The sequence below is a fragment of the Ovis aries genome, chromosome 2, assembly GCF_016772045.2.
Source record: "Ovis aries strain OAR_USU_Benz2616 breed Rambouillet chromosome 2, ARS-UI_Ramb_v3.0, whole genome shotgun sequence".
Classification (NCBI taxonomy): domain Eukaryota; kingdom Metazoa; phylum Chordata; class Mammalia; order Artiodactyla; family Bovidae; genus Ovis; species Ovis aries.
Window position 1 is genome coordinate 246,741,120 of NC_056055.1, and position 15,130 is coordinate 246,756,249.

Below are 15,130 nucleotides of genomic sequence, written 5' to 3' on the forward strand. Positions count from 1 at the left end.
TGCTGCAGTCCATGGGGTCGCAAAGGGTCGGACATGACTGAGCAACTGAACTGAACTGAACCAACGGCAGTTCCTAAGATTGTACCGAGGAGAGTGATTCAGCCAGACTGCCTGGGTTCAAGTCCTGTTGGAGACTTTTCTCAACCCCTAGGCAAGGTACTTAATTCCCCTGCACTTCTGAGGCCTCTTCTATAAAATGAGGGCAGTTATTGCTTCGCCTGGGAATGGTGAGGGTGAAGTGAGTCAATTTACATACAGTACTGAGCAAGGCATCCCACTTTGCGTGTCAGTCTGTAACCACTGCTTTTGTCTGTTTCCCGTTCTCCTGAGGCCAGGCCAGGCTGGGGCGGCGGGAAGGGCTGCGGCTGGGTCACTCCGAGGGTAGAAGCGGTCATAGGCCCAGGGGGGTCAAAGGTCAAAGTCAGAATCGGGGTTCTCGAGGCCCACCCAAGGTACACATGAGGCCAGAAACAGCCTCTGCAGGAAGGAAGTGGGGAGCCAGGAGCCAGGAGGGGCTGCAAGGAAGTGGGGACCCCTAGGATGTGGGGGGGCCTGCAGACCATGCTCGCCTTGGGGGTCCTCCCAGGGCTCGATGCGCAGCCTGAGGCCCTCCCCTCGGGGCACCCTGAGACAGCAGAGCCTCCCGGCGAGCATGAGAAAACGGGTGTTGAAGGAATTTATTCACGAGAAAACTCAGGGTCCCTCGGGGAGACAGTCTACTGGTTACAAGCTCCAGAAGCTCTTGTCGGGTCAGCCGTGAGGGCCGGGGCGCCCCGTGGCAGGGGGCTGGGGGGCCGGCAGGGGTCTGGGACAGAAGAGCGGGTGCAGGCAGCTGTGGGTGCTGAGGGGGCTCCTCCCTTCCCACCTGCCCGCCGCCCCCCGGGGACCCCCGCCCTCTCTGGGGCTAAAGTGCAGCTGGGAGGCGGGGGCAGGGCCAGGGCACTGGAGCACCTCGGGGTCAAGGGGCGCCCCACGAGCCCTTGTGGCACCTCTCCCTCACTTCTTGAGGCTCACCCCAAGTCCGCACTCCACCATGTCCCTCCTGGGAACCCTCTGGGTAAGGGAGACCCCTCCCCAGCATCAGATGTGTAGAGAGGGTTCCCCAAGAGGGTGAGGCTGGCTCCACCAACTTTGAGGGGCCTGGAGCATGTGGGGGGGCACTGAGATCTGGGTGGGCGGGAGGGAGGGAGGGAGGAGGGAGGGGTGCTGTCTGATGGAGGGGGTCATCCCCTCCTCCCGGCCCAGAAGGTCCTGCCACCCCTGCCTCGCATCACCCCCAAGGAAGCCGAAGAAGCCAGTGAGCCTGGCTCCCCGCTCCAGGGCCAGGAGTCAGCGGGGGCCTGCCCAGGCCTGACTCCCAACCACGGGAGGGCACCTCAGTGCCACCAGGAGATGTTGCTCTGGGGGTGGGGGGCAGTGGGCCTTGGCACAGTTTGGAATGCCTCGCCAACTCAGCAGCCTAGCTAGCGACCCCTCTCCCTCCCAAACAAGGGCACACATCTCAGAGGCGGTCAGGAAGAGAGCTCCCCTCGCCCCGAAAAAGAGCCCTGAAGATCTCTGCCCCTGCCCCCGACTCTGGAATATATTAAATTGTGCAGCTTGGCCCCAGCCCCACCCCCTTCAGATCTCCATGACAACCGGGAAGCCTTCCAAGTCCAAGTCTGAATCCAAGTCCATCCAGTGCCAAAGGGGGGCTTCAGCCTCTCCCCCTAACTCTTCCCCGGGAGGGCGAGACCCCCACATTCCACAGGGAGTGGGAGGGGAGGGAGACTCGGGGGCCTCAGTCCTCAGCCCCCTCTTCCTCGGCGTGGGGGGCCCCGGGGGGGTCCTCGGGCTCGGGGGCCTGCCCCCCGGGGTGGGGGTGGGGGTGGGCGCCGGGCTGGGCCCCCTGCGCGTCCTCGCCCTGCACGTAGACGCTCAGCCCCTCGTGGCTGGGCTCCTTGCCACAGGCCTGGCAGCTGCAGTGCAGAATCTTCTCCACCAGCTTGTCCACCCGGGGCACCTCCTCATGGCCGGGGCACTCCAAGGTCACCTGGGCAGGGCAGATGGAAGAGGAGAGGCGTTTCCAAGGGCCTGGGGCAGGCAGGGAGGCCCCGAGGGCAACCCGCATCACAGTGCCAAGAATCACCAGAGACCCCAGGAGCCTGAGCCCCCCCGCCCTGGGGCACCTGGGCACAGTCGGGGGAGACGAAGGGGTGAGTCCCTGCAGGAGCCTCCTGGCCTGTCTTCCCACATCCTGCCACCTTCCTCCCCAGCGCCAGGCAGCCAGGAGACCCCCAAACGGCCCGCCCTGCCTGAACTGGCCCCCAGGGCTCCCACTGCCCTCACCCAGAGCCCCTGACTCCTCACAGGCTGCCTGCCGCAGACCCCCCACTCCCGCCCTCGACCTTGCCCCCCTTCTGCCAGCTCCCTGCTGCCTCATCTGCCTGAGATTTTGCATAAGCCGTTCCCTCTGCCTGGGAGGGCCTTACGCACCCACCCCGCTCCCCGCTGCCCCAGACTTTGCCCAATTAACTTCCCCTGAACCTCTGGATCTAAGCCCAGACACTGCTTCCTGGATGCAAAGGGCAGGTGCAAAGGCCATGTGGTGATCGCAAGCCAAGTAGGTATGAGAGACCAAAAGCAGGTGGGTTGGTGTCAAGGGTCAAGCTGGTACAGAAGGTGAGAGAGGCAGGATGAAGCTTGGAAGGCTGGCGAGCCAGGGCATGGCTTGTGGATGGGCCTTAAGGGGCACGGCGGAGATCTGGGTCTCATTCTCTAACGGTGGGACGCCTCCGAGAGCATTTCAACAAGCAGCTGATGTCAGAAGCAAGCTTCAGAAAGAGCTCGTTTCCTGCAGGTGCTGTCGTCAGACGTGCGAACCCCCAGGCGGCAAGGACCGCGCGTGCCCCCAGCAGCGGCCCCGCACCCGCGGGGCCCAGGCTCGGGGAGGCCGGGCCGGGCGGGCTGTACTCACGATCTCCCACATGGACTGGGCCGGCATGCAGGAATCACAGTGCACCAAGGACTCCGTCGACTGCGGGAAGGTGTTGGGGACGCTGTAGCTGAAGCACTGTCCCAGGCAGGCCCTGCGAGAGGAGACCGCTGTCCGCGTCGCTGCGGCGGCACCAGGCACGGGCAGCCCGTCTCCTTCCTCCGCTCTGGGCCCCTGCACGGACCCCACCCAGCCACCGCCCCCCGGGATCCCACCTGTTCTGGATGGACTTCGCCTCACAGCCACTGTGGCCCACGATCTGGGTGATGTTCTTCGCCTCACACCAGGCGCTCTTATCCGGGAACAGGGCCAGCTTGTTGATGGGCGGAGGTGCAGCCAGCACCATGACGGGCAGGACAGCCCCCACCAGGACCCGCAGCATCGTGCCCACGGCCTCTGGAGCCCTAGGACTGAGCACAGACCGCAGGTGAGGCCGGCAGGGCCCGGGAGGCTGGGCAGAGGGCGGCGGCAGTGGTGTTACAGGTGTGACCCCTGACTCCCTGGGTTCAAGCCCTATCTCTACCGCTTCCTAGCCAAGCACAACCTTGGACAAGTTATTTCTCCTGTAGGAAACTCAGACCTGGGGCTGCTAATATTGCGAGCATCGGATATGTATCGTGGAGATTAAATAAGGTATTTCATGAAAAGCTCTGAGCAGAGAGACCAGCAGATAATACACATTGCATATGTGTTAGTCATCTTTATAACTTGCTTTGTAGCTTTAAAGTAAGTTACTTTTCAGTCAGTTCAGTTCCGTCGCTCAGTCGTGTCCAACTCTTTGCGACCCCATGGACACAGCACGCCAGGCCTCCCTGTCCATCGCCAACTCCCAGAGTTTACTCAAACTCATGTCCATTGAGTCGATGATGCCATCCAACCATCTCATCCTCTGTCGTCCCCTTCTCCTCCTGCCTTCAATCTTTCCCAGCATCACGGTCTTTTCAAATGAGTCAGATTTTCACAAGCATGTGGCCAAAGTATTGGAGTTTCAGCTTCAGCATCATTCCTCCGGTGAGCACCCAGGACTGAGCTCCTTTAGGATGGACTGGCTGGATCTCCTTGCCATCCAAGGGGCTTTCAAGAGCTACTTTTAACCTTCATGTATGTATCTGGCTGGCCCGGTCTGAGCTGGGGCGTGCGGGATCTTCGGTCATTGCAGCAGCGTGGGGGATCTAGTTCCTGACCGGGGACCAAACCCTGCCCGCTGCATTAGGAGTGCGGAGGCCCAGCCGCCGGGCCATCAGGTAAGCCCCAAGCAGATTACTCTTTATCTCTGGACCTCACTTTCTTCAACTAAGAAGGGTGGGGTATAAAAGGGTGGTGGTGATGCTGTGTGACGATGGACTGTGGTGCGTACTGAACCCGTTTCCAAGCACCCGGCTGAGTCCCGAGCAGTCACTAGCCCCTCCTCACTGGACTGCTGTGGGTCCTCCAGGGCCACGCCTCCTGTCACCAGCGTGGCTACCAGCATTCCGGCATCGGGAAAGCTAACCATCTCCCTGTCACTGTGAAATCTTGGGCCCCTTTGGCTGGCTGAACCTCGGGTGAAAAAGAAAAAACAGCCCCAAACTAGACTGTATTGCTCTTCTGGATGCTCCAAGTCCAAAGTCGACACACACATCACTGTCTGCGGCTCCATTCTACCCTCTGAGTCAAACAAGAGATGATCCAAGCCAAGGGCCGGACCCTCTGAATTGTCTGGAGCGAGGCTGCTGCTGCTAAGTCGCTTCAGTCGTGTCCGACTCTGTGCAACCCCAAAGATGGCAGCCCACCAGGCTCCGCCGTCCCTGGGATTCTCCAGGCAAGAGCACTGGAGTGGGTTCCCATTTCCTTCTCCAATGCATGAAACTGAAAAGGGAAAGTGAAGTCGCTCAGTCATGTATGACTCTTGGCGACCCCATGGACTGCAGCCCACCAGGCTCCTCTGTCCAAGGGATTTTCCAGGCAAGAGTGCTCGAGTGGGGTGCCATGCACCAAGGCGCTAATAGAATCTGCCAGCAGAGGGCGCTGCAGGGCAGCGTGTGTGTCCGAAGCGTGGGCTCAGGGGGGATCTTCCTAGTGTCCCCCAGCTTCATCCTCTGCAGGTTTCACCGACGGCCCCCTGCAAAAACCGTGGAGGAGGGAAGCTTCAGAGACATTCGGAAATGAGGGCAGTGCTTACAAGGCGGTCCTCTGGGGGCAAGACACTGGGGTAAAGGCCCTGGACTGGGAGTCAGGCATCCACGTGTGCCGTGAGACCCTGGACACTCCAGCCTCAGGGTCCCCACCTGTAATATGAGTGAGGTGCCCCGCACTGCCGATTTGCAAACCTGGTAGGGCATCAGAATTCCCTGGGGACTCGTGGAGTGGAAGTTGCAGGGTGGGGTGTTTGTTTTGTTTTTACAAGCTTCCATGGTGGTTCTGATACGCAGGGTGGGCTTAAGAAGTGGTCTGGCTCAGTCAAACTGGGGTTCTGTGCCTCAGGACAGTCCCCAGAGGGGCCTGGGTGGGGCTGAACTGGGAGCAAGGGCCAAGTATGGTCCCATCAGCCCCACGGATGCCAGGTACTAGTCAGGCTAGCCAAGGGCCAGACACCTCCTTCAGAACCACCCTTACCCTTGGCCCACTTTCTGCTGAAAGGGGCAGGTGCTTGGTGAAAAGCCGGGAAGTGAGAGGTGCTCGGGGATTGCCGGCTCCTGCAGGCTGACCCTCTGGGCGGGCTCCACGGGGCTTCCAGGGAGGGCCTGGGGGCTGGCCTGCAGGGCTGCGACCACCTCCACAGGGCTCTGAGCAAGTTCAGCTCAGATCCTGCCCCCTCTCCCTGCACACGGTCCCCGAAAGCAGAGACAAGTCCCATCTCCCCCAGTGCCCGGGGGAATCCTGCTCCCAGCCCAGCGGGGAGGGCGCAGCGGGCAGAGCAGTGGGAGGTGAGTCCAGACAGTCTGCCCCATCCCAGGGAAGTCTGCGTCCTGACCCAGGCCGTCGCCCACACATTTCCGGTCTCACTCTCTAGACGGACAGCAAAGCCCATGTTTTCAGGACAACCACAACCTAAGAAAATATAACGCACGTGTTCCTAACTGGCGACCTAATTTTCCAGCACCCTTAGCACCCAGGAGGCTCCGTCACCCCACCAACTCCCTTTCCATCCCCAAGGACCTAGGCTCTGAGTCGGGGCCTGAGCCTAGAACGCTGGCGGAGGCCCACTTAGGGGGCTCCCTGAGGCTCCCCCGGCGAGACCTCGGAGAGGCCCAAGGACTCTTGTCCAGTGCCTGACCCCTGCAGGGCTCCTCAACAAGGCCAGGTCAGGCGGGCAGGGAATGATGGTAGGCTCCCTTAGGATAGGAGTGAAGCCGTGCAGAGGTGAGCGCGGGGCTGGTTTGGGGCTGGGATGGGTAGATGCTGGAACTGGGGCTGGGGGCCGGGACCCCGCTAAGGGATTGAGATGGGCATGAGGTTCCTAACAAGGTTCAGTGGAGGTGGGATAACGATGCTTCAGGAGACCTGCCGCCCTGGAGGGTGAGGACTGCTCCCTTGGGTCAGGTTGGAGCAGACGCCCAGAAGGCAGGAGAGACGCTGAGGAAGAAGCCACCTCCCTTAGCTCCCCACCCCGTCTCGGGCACAGCTGGGCCCACAGTGGGGTGCTCCAACCCAGTCCGCCAGGCCTGGCCTCTCCCCAAGCCCAGGCCCGGCCACGCTCGGCCTCCCCGAGCCAGGAGCCCTGAGCTCCAGCAGAAGCCCGGCCAGGGAGCCTCCTAAGTTCCAGCCCCAGGCCCCCCACCGGCGCGGGTCCAGCGGTACGGTTCACCTCTCTGCCCAGCAACCTCAGCCCCACGACAGGAGCGGAGCCCAGTCCTTGAAAACCACGGCCAGGATGCGATGAGAGCAGCCAGTAGGCACCCCACTCAGGACGGTGCCCTTCGCCCGGGGGGTGACGTGGAGGCCGGGCTGGGCTGGGCCAGGAGACAGGGAGCCCCTCTCCCACCCAGCCCCCAAGAGCCCCTGCTGCCCCCGCCCCGCTTCCCGCTGGGGTCAGCTCTCTGCTAGCAGCTTTTATTTTTTGTTGGCTTGTGTTTTGTTTTTTTTTAAGCAGCAGCTCAGTTGTTTGGGGTTTTTTTTGATACAAGTCGGAGCTTCCTTCCTGAAGACTTGAGAACCTCCCCCAGGGTCTCATCCCTTCCTCCTGCCCTGAGGCTCACACAAGTCATGGGTCGCCCAGAATGTCAGAGTGGGAAGGAGGTCCCCCAAGCCGACCCCCGTGCTTTGCAGTGGGGTGGTCCCAGGGGCCCAGCAGTCAGGACGAGCAGTGTCCTTCCTCTAGACCATGCGATTCCCTGAAGTTGGACGCTGGTTTCCCAAGCACCATCTAGGAGCCCAGAGTGTGCTGAAGTTGGGGGCCCCCAGGGGTTCAGAGCCTGGAGGGGAGATTGAGGAAGGAAGCAGCTGTTCAGAGCAGCAGTCAGATAGCTGGGGGGCGAGGGGGCAGAGAGTCTCAATTCTGGACTGATTTCAGGAGTATAGTTACCAGCACAGTAAGGCCAGGAGGGGTTTGTGGGTATTAGCCCAGCACACCCCCTCTTGGCTTCCCAGTAGTTAGAGCTGCTCCTGACTGTGGGCCAGGCGCTGTTCTAAGGCTTACAGTGAGTGAAGCGGCTCAGTCGTATCCGACTCTTTGCGACCCCATGGACTGTAGCCTACCAGGCTCCTCCATCCAAGGAATTTTCCAGACAAGAGTACTGGAGTGGGTTACCATTTCCTTCTCTGGGGCATCTTCCCAACCCAGGGGTCAAACTCAGGTCTCCTGCATTGCAGGCAGACGCTTTACTGTCTGAGCCACCAGGGAAGCCCTCTAAGGCTTATATATACATATATATATGTATATATACATATATTCATTTATTCGGTTCTAGGAAATAGATACTGTATTTTCCCTATTTTACAGATGAAGAAACTGAGGCACCAGGAGATTGCGAGAGTCGCTCAAGCTGACTGACACACCAGTGTTGGCTAAAGCCGAGGTATGAAACAGACAAGCAGGATAAGCTGGAAAGGTTCACAGGAGAGGAAGACAAGGAACGGTCTGCACCACGCAAGAGGCCAGGGCTCCCCGCCCCACCCCAGGGGCTGAGGCCGTGTCTCTTAGGCCGAGCAGCTCTCTGGGGTTCAGCCATGGCCAGGGCTGGAAGCTTGGCTGCCCCACAGGGCAGAGTTCAAATCCCACTCCGGACCCCATGCAGACGAGCACGGACGCCGGCTTCCGAGTCAGGCCTGCTGGTCCTCACACCCTCCAGAACCCGGCATCTTCCCCGAGATGCTTACCAACAACTCAGGCACCCGGGGCCCAGCCCCGGATACACCGACCCCACAGTCCGGACCCAGGCACGTGAGCCCGGACCCAGGCACGTGAGCCCGGATCCAGGCACGTGAGCCCGGTCCCACGTGGAGCTGAGGCCCGGTCAGGTCAGGAGCCCCCACAACTCCCCAGGGAAGGGTCCCCAGAACAGCACGGCTGACAGCAGCCACCCACCCGCCTCTGGGCCTGGTGCCTACAATCAACCCTTAAATTCACCAGAGGGACTGAGGTTTCAAGGAAAACCCCTGGCCCACCCCTTCACTGTAGAGCACCAGTGCAGAGCAAAGAGTCAGCTTCACAAAACAAGTGAACCATCACCCTCTCCGTTTCCTCTCTTGGATAAATCTGAATATTCAGGGTCCTTAAGGCCAGGTAATCCAACACTGTATTGGTACAATGGTCCACTCACCCCCAGACACACACACACACACACACACACGCACACATGCAGGGCCAGCAAAGCCTTCCTTAGAAGAAGGCAAGCCTTTCCCCAGCTCCAGCTTCTGCTTTCTGGAACTTCCTCTGGAAACCTCTCCCACTTGAGGCTGGAAGTTCCTCCCTGTGGGCTCAGGTGACACCTGTATTCTCACAGAAGGCAGGTGGGGTTAGTGGGGACATACTTCTCCAATGGATCAAACCAGATGCCCCCAGTCTCTACCCTCCCCGTTTCCTCCTCCCCCTGCGACTCCCCCCCAACACTCACGAAGGACAGGGTCTGGTCTCCTCCATTCACAACTGAGGCTGCGACAGACCCTGGTTCAACCCCTAGCTCACTCACTTGAACCCTTTTTTTTTTTTTTTGTCTTGGCCACTGTGCAGCTTGTGGGACCTTGGTTCCCTGAACTGGGATGGACCCTTGGCAGTCAAAGCACCAAGCCCTAACCGCTGGACCACCAGGGAATTCTCTCACTTGGACCTTTCTGTGCCTCAGTTTCCTCATCTGCAAGATGGGGGCACCTTTTAGGGCAACGGTGAGAGTTAATCTGCAGAGTGCACGGAAATTTCGGGAGAGGGCGCCCGTCACAGGCGGTGCTCAGCAGATGTCCCTGGGAGCAGGGGCCTGGAGTCACTCAGGGCTACTCACCCTCTCTGAACCCTGCCCACGCCCTTCTGCCTCCCACGCCCCCTCCCCCTTCTGCTTCCCTCTCCACCACCCCTCCCTCCTACTAGATCCTCAGCGGGTCCCAGAATGTCTAAATCCAGGGCTGTGTCTGCCTTGAAAGGAACTGAATTTAGGGGAAGAAACTCAAGCAGAGAAGACAACGGCTGGGCGAGGGTTTTCTGCTTGCCAGGGTGGGAGCCGAGAGCAAGATGCCGCTCAAACTCTAATCCTTGAGCCCTCGGCTGAAGGGCTGGGGTCCCCGAGAGACCAGCAACTCGGTGAAAACAGGCGGGGCCCGGCTGCCAGGCCGCGCACGCTGCGGGTGCGGAGGGCGTGGCGTTCCCGGCCGCGGCCCTGGGCTGGGTGACCGGCAAGGGCGAGGCAACCACCGCAGGTCCTGGAAGGAGTGCCTGCCGGGACTTCCTCGAATGGGGCCACTGAAGGGGGCCGCCGGCAGGCTCAGACCCCCGGCCCTGATCTGCTCAGCAGGCCCTCCCTGGGGTCCGCGGAGAGATTCGGGCCCAAGCTCATCCTCTGCCTCACTGTGTGCCTGGGGGCAGGACGGACCGCGGTTAGGGACCAGACCACTGGCCGCTGGTTTCACCTGCCCCAGCCTCCCATTTGGTCCCGTGAAATGGGAAGCAGGGCCTGGCAGAGGCTATCTCAGCAGATGGTCTCAAGAGGAGTCCAGCTCCAGCACGCTGCTTAGAGCCACCGTGACCCCCGTCAGCGCAGCGGGCCTTCCTTCCTACCGTCAGCGCTGGCAGAGCACATACGAACCACCCCCCCCCCCCGCGCCCCGGGGGTGGGCACGAAGGGCCAGGCACAGGTCCAGGAAGCCTGCCTGCCGCCGGGCAGCTCCACCTCCCTGGCTTCGCCCCCCACCCCAACCCAGACCACGGCCCTCCTGCCCGCAGACCCTCCTGGCCACAAACTGTCTCCAAAACAAATCGATCCTAATGAGCGGCTGCAGGGCCCGCCTAGACATCTGCTCGGCAGAAGTCCCACTGCAGCGGGTACCGGCGTCCCCGCCCGCCCCGCCGCCTGCGACCCCAGGGGCTGGGGGTGGGGAGAAGGCGCTAACTCACTTGGAAATTTCACTTTAAAAGGATGAAGATAGCTCCGCGGGCAAACGCACATCCTCCCGGCCCCCTCCAGCACACGGGCCCAGCAGGAGGAGGTCCAGTTTAGGAGGTGCGGGGGTGGGGGGGTGGGGGTCACCGATGCTTCAGCCTCGCCTTTTCTTTGGCCCCAACTACGGGCAAACCACACCCAAGCAGCAGCCCCAGCATCTGGAGGAGTTTCAGGAGGCCGGTGGTTGCCACAGTAACAAAGGGTGAGGGGCTCCTTGTTGACAAATTGCTTCCCCACCCCCACTCCCCCGGCCAGCAGCCCAGCCTTTGGCCTCCGGCCCTGACCTCTGTTTTCCTGGGGTTCCCGGAGTTACAGGCTGCTGTCCTCCAGCTGGGTGAGGACCTTGGAAACGCTGAAAATGTGCCCTTGTCCCCGGGTGCCGGCCACCACCACCCCCCCACCCCGCGCCCCGGGCCAGCCGAGGCGGCCAGCTGCCCCTCTGCTGCGTCTTGTGAAAGATCCGAACCGCCCCGCCCAGGCAGCGGGGCGGGCAGGTGGCCGGTAGCACGGCCCAGTTGTCCAGGCCGCCTCGCGGGGGGTGGAACTCAAGGAAACTGAGCCCCCGGGAAAGCCGACTCCCCTGCCCCTGACTCAGTTCCAGGGAGACGATTCCCGGCCCGGCCCCGAGGGGCAGGCGGAAGGCAGGGGGAGGCTTTCGCTCCTTTTCCCGGGTCTAGAAAACTGTTCCCGGACTCCGCTGGGGGCCCCGGGCCGCCGATCCGGTGGGGGGGATGTCTGAATTCGAGGGTGGGGGGCACCAGGGAGACGCACAGACACCGGGAGACAGAGAGAGAGAGAGAGAGAGACTCCCACCGCGGGGCAGGCGAAGGGCGGAGGGCAAACAGAAAGGCAGGCACCAACCCAGCGAAACGGGAAACGGGCAGAAGGGGATAAAGAGAGAGAAAGAGGCAGACCCGGAGGACGAGGGGAGCGGAAATCGGAAGACGGAGACAGCCAGATGGGAAGACAGACGCCCAGACGCAGAAAGGAGGCACCAGCGTCCCGGAGAGAAGAGGCTCGCGGCGCGGCCCCGGGACAGAGCCGGGGGGACGCGCGGGCCCCGGCGGCCGAGCTCCGGGCGCTGCCCCGGCGCCCGCGCGGCCCGGCCCGGCCCTCCACCCGCCGCCCGGCTTCCTCTCGGCTGCGCACCGCCTCGCTCGGCCGCGGACCTCCGACCGAGCGAGGGAAAACCCGGGCGAGTCGGGGGGACCGGCTCGGGGCGGCCGGGGGGTCCGTAGCCACCCCGCGCCGCGCCCGCGGCCCCGGCGTCTCAGAGCCGCCCGGGGCTCCCGGAGCTCGGCGGCGGCGCCTCCGCACGGTGCCCGCGGCGCTGCGCCCGCGGCCGAAGCCTCTGGAAGCCGGGCGCTCGCGCGCCGGCCCGGGCGGGACTTACCGCGCGCGGCGGAGGGGAGCGCGGCGCGCCCGCCGGTTCCTGCGGGGCTGTCTGCGGGCCGCGGCGGGCGGGCGCGGCGCCCCCGGGGAGCTCGGGCAGGCGGCCGGCAGGGCTGGCGGCGGCCCCGCGAGGCTCGGCTGGGCTGCGCTAGCGCCGTCTGCGGCCCCGGGCGGGCGCGCGGTGCGGGGGAGCGGCGAGCCGAGCGGCTCCGACGTCAGGGGTGTCTCCGCTCCAAATAGGGAGCGAGGGCGGGCGCCGCGGAGGGAGGGACGCGAGAAAGAAAGAGCGGGCGGGCGCCGGGGCCGCGCCCCTCCCGGCGCGCAGGAGGGGGCGCCTCGGCCGCCCGCGCCGCGGCCCCCTCTCCCCCCGCCGCCCTCGAGCCCCGGGCCGGGGCCGGACGCCGTCCGACGGCGCGGCGGAGCTACCGGGGGGCGCCCCAGAGGCGGGGCCGAGAGCCCGGCGCCCCCCATTCGTTCCTTTAAAGCACACTCTGCCGGATTTCTCCGCGCTCGGACTGCTCCCCGCCTCCCTTTCCCCGAGCCCGGGGCCACCGGGCCGCGCCGGGCCTCCGGGTGACAAAGATGGAGGGGCGCTCCTTTTTCTGGGAAGCAGGCGCTGTTGCTTTGCTCCGAGGGCGTGGCCCCCCAGCCCCGCGAGCCGCGCGCCCAACCCGACCCGCTGCCGGCTGCGCGACCCGGGCCGGTCTGAGCTCTTCAGATTCAGAAGGCACCCGACCTCCGCCGGGCCTCGCCTCAGCTCCGGACGCTTGGCTTACGTGTGCAGAGAAGGGTCGGAGAGCCCCGAGGAGGACCATTCCGAACGCCGGCAAGTGGACTCGCTTCTCTGGCTCCTGGGATGAGCGCAGCGCCCAGCGCAGGCGGCCAGTCTCAGCTCCTGGAGGAGGAGGGGTACCCAATGAGTCAGGCTGCGCTTGGGCCCCCCGGGCGAGTTTCGGTCGTGCCCTCATTGTTCAGTTCAGTTCAGTCGCTCAGTCGTGTCCGACTCTTTGCGACCCCATGAAACGCAGCACGCCAGGCCTCCCTGTGCATCACCAACTCCCAGAGTTCACTCAGACTCACGTCCATCGAGTCCGTGATGCCATCCAGCCATCTCATGCTCTGTCGTCCCTTCTCCTCCTGCCCCCAATCCCTCCCAGCATCAGAGTCTTTTCCAATGAGTCAACTCTTCGCATGAGGTGGCCAAAGTACTGGAGCTTCAGCTTCAGCATCATTCCTTCCAAAGAAATCCCAGGGCTGATCTCCTTCAGAATGGACTGGTTGGATCTCCTTGCAGTCCAAGGGACTCTCAAGAGTCTTCTCCAACACCACAGTTCAAACGCATCAATTCTTCGGCCCTCAGCTTTCTTCACAGTCCAACTCTCACATCCACTGATGTGAGAGTTTTTATTGGAAAACCATAAGGTGGAAAAAAAAAAGCTTTGTTGCTGAAAAGTAGTAGCTCAGGACACAAGTCCAGTTGCAGGGCTTTGCGCTCTTGCAGTGGCTGGTGTGGGTGCGTTTCACCCTAGCCTGGCTGGAAGCTCCCAGATGGAAGCAGACCAGCTCATTCGATGTCACAGGTTGCTGAGCATTCTGGTGGCTTCCAGTGGGCTGCTGCTAACTCCGTGGTGCAGGCTGGCCTGTCCGCCTCTCCAAACTGGGCACTGCCTCTCTGTGCCTCCGAGCTCTTGCTTATGCTGTTCCCTCTGCCTGGGCTTCCCTTCCCCTCCTTTCATCTCCTGGTAAAGACACTCTTCAAGACCCAGATTGGAAAGCCTTCCCAAGACCCAAGGAGCATAATCCCCTCTCCTCTGGTGTGATCCTGGAAGCACAGGACACACACCTCTGTTCCTGGTAATGTCCCTCTAGACCAGCTGAGTAGATCTCTTTCCTCTACTTGCCCATGGGCTCCTTGAAGGCAGGGATCACCTATGTTAGTGTCCCCAGGGCTTGGCAAACAGGGGTACAGTATATTTGGCTGAATTAAGGAACTGTTATCCGCCATAAGTGTTCCCACGAGGATTGCTGTAATAGCACTCGTAACAGCTCAGGCATGTTGAGCACCTTCCTATACAAATGCCTGGTCCCGTTCTAAGCACTTTCCACCCACACAATAAATCTGTGAAATAAACACTATTGTCCCCATTTCATCAGTGAAAGAACCAAGGCCAAGAGAGGGGTTAAGTGGCTGGCTTAAAGTCCCTCGGTAAAGGGAATGCCAGTGGCCTTCTGCTGGAGGAGCACGCCTCACGGGTTCTAGCCTAATCGCCTGGTACACAGTAGGCACTCGGGAAACGCTGGCCTTTGTGCACACCACTGCCGCTCTCAGTGTGGACCCCTGGTGGGGCAGGGACTGGATGTCTGCACTTTGTGGACTGTAGCCCGCCAGGCTCCCCTGTCCATGGGATTCTCCAGGCAAGAATACTGGAGTGGGTAGCCATTCCCTTCTCCAGGGGATCTTCCCGACCCAAGGATAGAACCTGGGTCTCCTGCACTGCAGGCAGATTCTTTACCGTCTGAGCCACCAGGGGAGCATACTTTGTAAGAACCCGCTGCAGGAAGCAAACTGGGAAGCCTAATGAGCTTGTCAAATCACACAGAGAGCCCTTGACAGTCAGCCACCCAGCCGTCTAGTCAAGGACACGGGGTTTGAGGTTAGGTCGCATGCTGGTGAAGACTGGCAAATTACAGGAGGGCTGCTGCCCGAGTCCAGCTCCAGCAGCCAGGGATTCAGCCTGAAGGGAGTTACAGGCCACCATGTGAACTCAGGGTCAAGAAGGCGGCTTGCTAATGCTGTCAACAGCTATGACTATGTGCCAGGCATTATGCTAAGCACCATGCCTGCCTTACTGTATGGAATCCCGACCACAATCCTACTATTATTCCCACTCTACAGATGAGAAAAATCAAGGCATCAAAAGCTTAGTTACAAAAAAGAAAGAAAGCCTAGTTACCCTCCCAAGATCACACCACTAGTGATGGACAAAGTCCAGACTTGAACCCAGACCCATCAACCCCAAAGCCCATGCTCCTCTGTCCACCGCCCCTCCTGACTGCCTCGGGCACCTCTAGGACCCAGGGTGCTGGGCCCCAGTGGGAAAGGCAGAACCTGTCACGTCAGAGTCTCCAAGCATGCAGAGATGCACCTGGTTGGCAGCCGCGCACCAGTTGCCCCAACAGGCCTGGCTGGCACCGG

General features: G+C 61.9%; 1 protein-coding gene across 5 annotated transcripts in view; it reads right to left on the minus strand.

Annotated features, from left to right (window-relative positions):
• Positions 1 to 659: 659 nt before the first annotated feature.
• The window catches only part of NBL1 (NBL1, DAN family BMP antagonist), a 31,427-nt gene continuing 16,956 nt past the window's right edge, over positions 660 to 15,130 (minus strand). Inside the window, exons 1-5 of one of the 5 annotated variants that reach the window (XM_027965596.3) lie at positions 13,015 to 13,040; positions 12,711 to 12,829; positions 3,190 to 3,384; positions 2,957 to 3,068; positions 660 to 2,032 (exon numbers count right to left, since the gene is read on the minus strand). In XM_027965596.3, the coding sequence (XP_027821397.3) occupies positions 1,781 to 2,032; positions 2,957 to 3,068; positions 3,190 to 3,384; positions 12,711 to 12,829; positions 13,015 to 13,020 (684 nt within the window). In that variant the 5' untranslated portion in view covers positions 13,021 to 13,040 and the 3' untranslated portion in view covers positions 660 to 1,780. Of the gene's footprint in view, positions 2,033 to 2,956; positions 3,069 to 3,189; positions 3,385 to 10,299; positions 10,443 to 10,826; positions 10,996 to 11,935; positions 12,097 to 12,710; positions 12,830 to 13,014; positions 13,041 to 15,130 lie in introns of those variants that run through there. The other 4 variants (XM_027965595.2, XM_060411487.1, XM_042244697.2 and 1 more) reach the window with 4 other exon arrangements.